At 44.6% G+C, this 2,953-nt stretch overlaps 1 protein-coding gene across 1 annotated transcript; it reads right to left on the bottom strand.

The window, feature by feature from the left end:
- Nucleotides 1-403: 403 nt before the first annotated feature.
- On the bottom strand, nucleotides 404-1,248 carry LOC105097176 (splicing factor U2AF 35 kDa subunit). The gene has a single exon (XM_010989683.3). The coding sequence runs from the start codon at nucleotides 1,214-1,216 to the stop codon at nucleotides 515-517; it is 702 nt and encodes a 233-aa protein (XP_010987985.2). The 5' UTR covers nucleotides 1,217-1,248; the 3' UTR covers nucleotides 404-514.
- Between the last annotated feature and the right edge of the window lie 1,705 nt (nucleotides 1,249-2,953).

Here is a 2,953-nt window from a genome sequence, read left to right as displayed (position 1 = left end):
ATAGATTTGTATATACTTAGTCATCTTCTCAAGAATGAGTGGACCAAGGACATAAACCCTAAAGCTGTGGCTTAATATGGCTGTACCATTCTCCATGCTTGACTTCACAAATCCCGTAGTTTTAAGAACATAAAAAGCGATTATGGAATGCACTATTGCCTGCTAAGTATGGGCCCTGGACTCTTAAAAGTTACTTAACCAGAGCCTTTCACACGTTGGCTACTTAAATTTTATTTAGCTTTTTAAAGAGATCCCTGGTCTCTTTTTAACTCATTAGTCTCACAGGTGGAAAATAAAAAGAACAATGTGACATCATTCAAAAGACAAAAAGATATAAAAACATGCTGCTCGCCACCTCAACACTGGCTGATTCAGTAGGTCTGTGGTGGGGTGTGAGAATCAACAGTTCTAACAAATTTCCTGGTGATGCTGATCTGGATACCACAGTTGGAGAACTACAGTCTTGGGCCAGTCACGACTTGCCTCCAGCAGACATACATAAAACCGGCATGGCTCAGAACCGCCCGGATCTCTCCCGATCTCTCGACCGCCTCCTGTCGCGCTCCCGTCTGCCGCCGCCGCCGCCTCGACCGCGGTCTCTCGACGGAGAGCGACGCTCCCGGAACCGGGACCTCGACCTACGCTTCTTGCCACGGCGCCCGTACAACTCCCGCCGCAGCTCCCGAGAAATGGGCTTCAGATGCATGAAGTTGCAGAAGCCTCCTCGCGAGCACTCTCCCATCTCGTACTGCCGGCAGCAGGCTTCTCTGAAGTCGGTCACAGGGGAGAGCTCGGCATGGATGGGCTGCCCGTTAAGCCAGCGGTTGTTCAAGTGAATCACGGCCTTTTCTGCATCCTCTTCTCGGCGAAACTTGACGTACACATTCCCAACGAGGTGGTCTCCAAGGTTGTCACAGACGTTCATCTCCTCCACCTCCCCGTACTTCTCCATCTCTGCGAAAACCTCCTGAAAGAACTCATCATAGTTCTCCTGCATCTCGACATCGCTCACGGCACAGTGTGAGCCGCCAGCCGTCTGTGCACTGTTTTGGGGATTACGATAGATGTTTTGAATCAAGATGGTCTGGCTAAAGGTCGGTTTGTTGTGCAGCCGAGAGCATCTGTCTCCATGGCGACACGCTCCGATCTTGAAATAAAATGAGCAGTTGACTTTATCTTTCTCGGTACCGAAGATGGAGGCCAAGTACTCCGCCATTTCCCACCGGCCACCGCCGACACTGCTGCCGACACCGACGGCCCGACGCCCGCGGAATCCAATCTCTTTTTTCTCTCACCTATAAACAAACAATTTGGAGACAATCTCTAAGACTTTAAGCCCCACTCACCATTCTGGTTAGTTGACTGAAGCTCTGTCCAATTGTTGCGGAAAAATGTGTTACAGCTCGGTGTTATAGCTCAGTTGGGACAGCTACCTGGATCCGAGCGAGAGACCAAGCAGCTTTCCGAGAGTTGAAAAACTCAGGAAGCTCTGGACCCCGTCTGTAGGTTTACACACGCATTTTATAGGCTGCCAGTTTTACACTTTGCAACATCATATGCAACTAAAGTACAACAGAAGTCAACCAATCAGGGAACAAGCTTTGTAGAAATAGCCCGATTTAATCAGGAATGAGCTCCATGCAAATGAAGTACTACAAATGGAAAAATCAGAAGTTAGGGAAGTGGACCAATCAGAAGTGAGATTAATAACCAATCAGGAGTGAGAGTAATAACCAATCAGGAGTGAGAGTAATAACCAATCAAGAGTGAGATTAATAACCAATCAGGAGTGAGAGTAATAGCCAATCAGGAGTGAGAGTAATAACCAATCAGGAGTCAGCTCAGGGAGCCAATAGAATTCTAGGTGTAAGTTAGCCGCTTTAGAGGCAAAAAGTGAAATAAAGCTTCTGGGCCAGGGAACTGGACGGTGCTAAGAGGAGAGCAGCGGCCCTGCCTAGGGGTCCTGTCAGTCTTTTTATGGGGCTTCCCGCCTCACGATCAACAGGGAGTTTGGTGTACTGCATTATTCTTACAAACAAATACTTTTGTCTCTTAAAGGAGCCACAGGGTTTGGTGCAGAGAGTATCCTTCCTCCCTGCTTCCTCCTTCCTCATCTCCTTCCTCTGGCCCAGAATAGCCAAAACAATAGGACACAAACAGCACATACTGAAATGACTTTTAATATCTCACGTCACAGCAAAATTAAAAATATACAAAAAAAAAAAAAGACAAAAGAAAAATAGTATTTCAAAACATATAGAACTTTTGAACTTTTTAGTCACTCTTCTAAAAACTCCAATCCCTAGCACCAAGACTCAAGTTAGTCTTTAGCCCAAACGACAGCCTTTGGGAAGGAGAGGGAAAGATGGAGGGGGAATTCCTTTATCTCCGTTATAGGTAGGTAATTGTGGCAATCCCCTGTATTTTGTTATTCTGTTAGTCTGTAGAGTTAAACAATCAGTTCAGTTGTCAGTGAGAACTATTAATAACTCTCTAGAAGGAGGAACTCATAAAAGAATCAGAACACTTTACCTTTTTAAGTTCACATTTTAAACCTTACAGTTGACCCTTTGTAACCTCCTAGGATTAATGACATACTAAGGCTCATGGTTTCTTGTAATTATCTGTTTAATGTTGTCTCCGGAAATCACCTCAATGTGTAGGACTATTATTCCAGTTACATTTTCCCCAAAGCCAATTCACACATTGAGATACGGACCCTCTTCTTTCCCATTTTTTACCTTAATGTTATCCAACTGAGTGGTTTTACCAAAACATGCTCATCGAACAATAATTAAGCAAGTATTTAGTTAATCCAAAACCTAGAATATCCTGCAATATAAAATATCTTCCAAATATCTCCCAGATATTAAAATATAAACTGTACCCTGTGCACTCTCAATTTGTTTATGTGTTCCCACGTGAAAAGTTTGAGTCCCTCAAAGTTTAAAGC

Source organism: Camelus dromedarius, chromosome 15, assembly GCF_036321535.1.
Source record: "Camelus dromedarius isolate mCamDro1 chromosome 15, mCamDro1.pat, whole genome shotgun sequence".
Classification (NCBI taxonomy): domain Eukaryota; kingdom Metazoa; phylum Chordata; class Mammalia; order Artiodactyla; family Camelidae; genus Camelus; species Camelus dromedarius.
Note: the sequence above shows the minus strand (reverse complement) of the source record. Positions and strands in the feature narration are given on the sequence as shown.

Bases quoted from the DNA above. Each gene is read 5' to 3' on its own strand.
- LOC105097176 (XM_010989683.3), bottom strand. From the start codon at position 1,216: ATGGCGGAGTACTTGGCCTCCATCTTCGGTACCGAGAAAGATAAAGTC.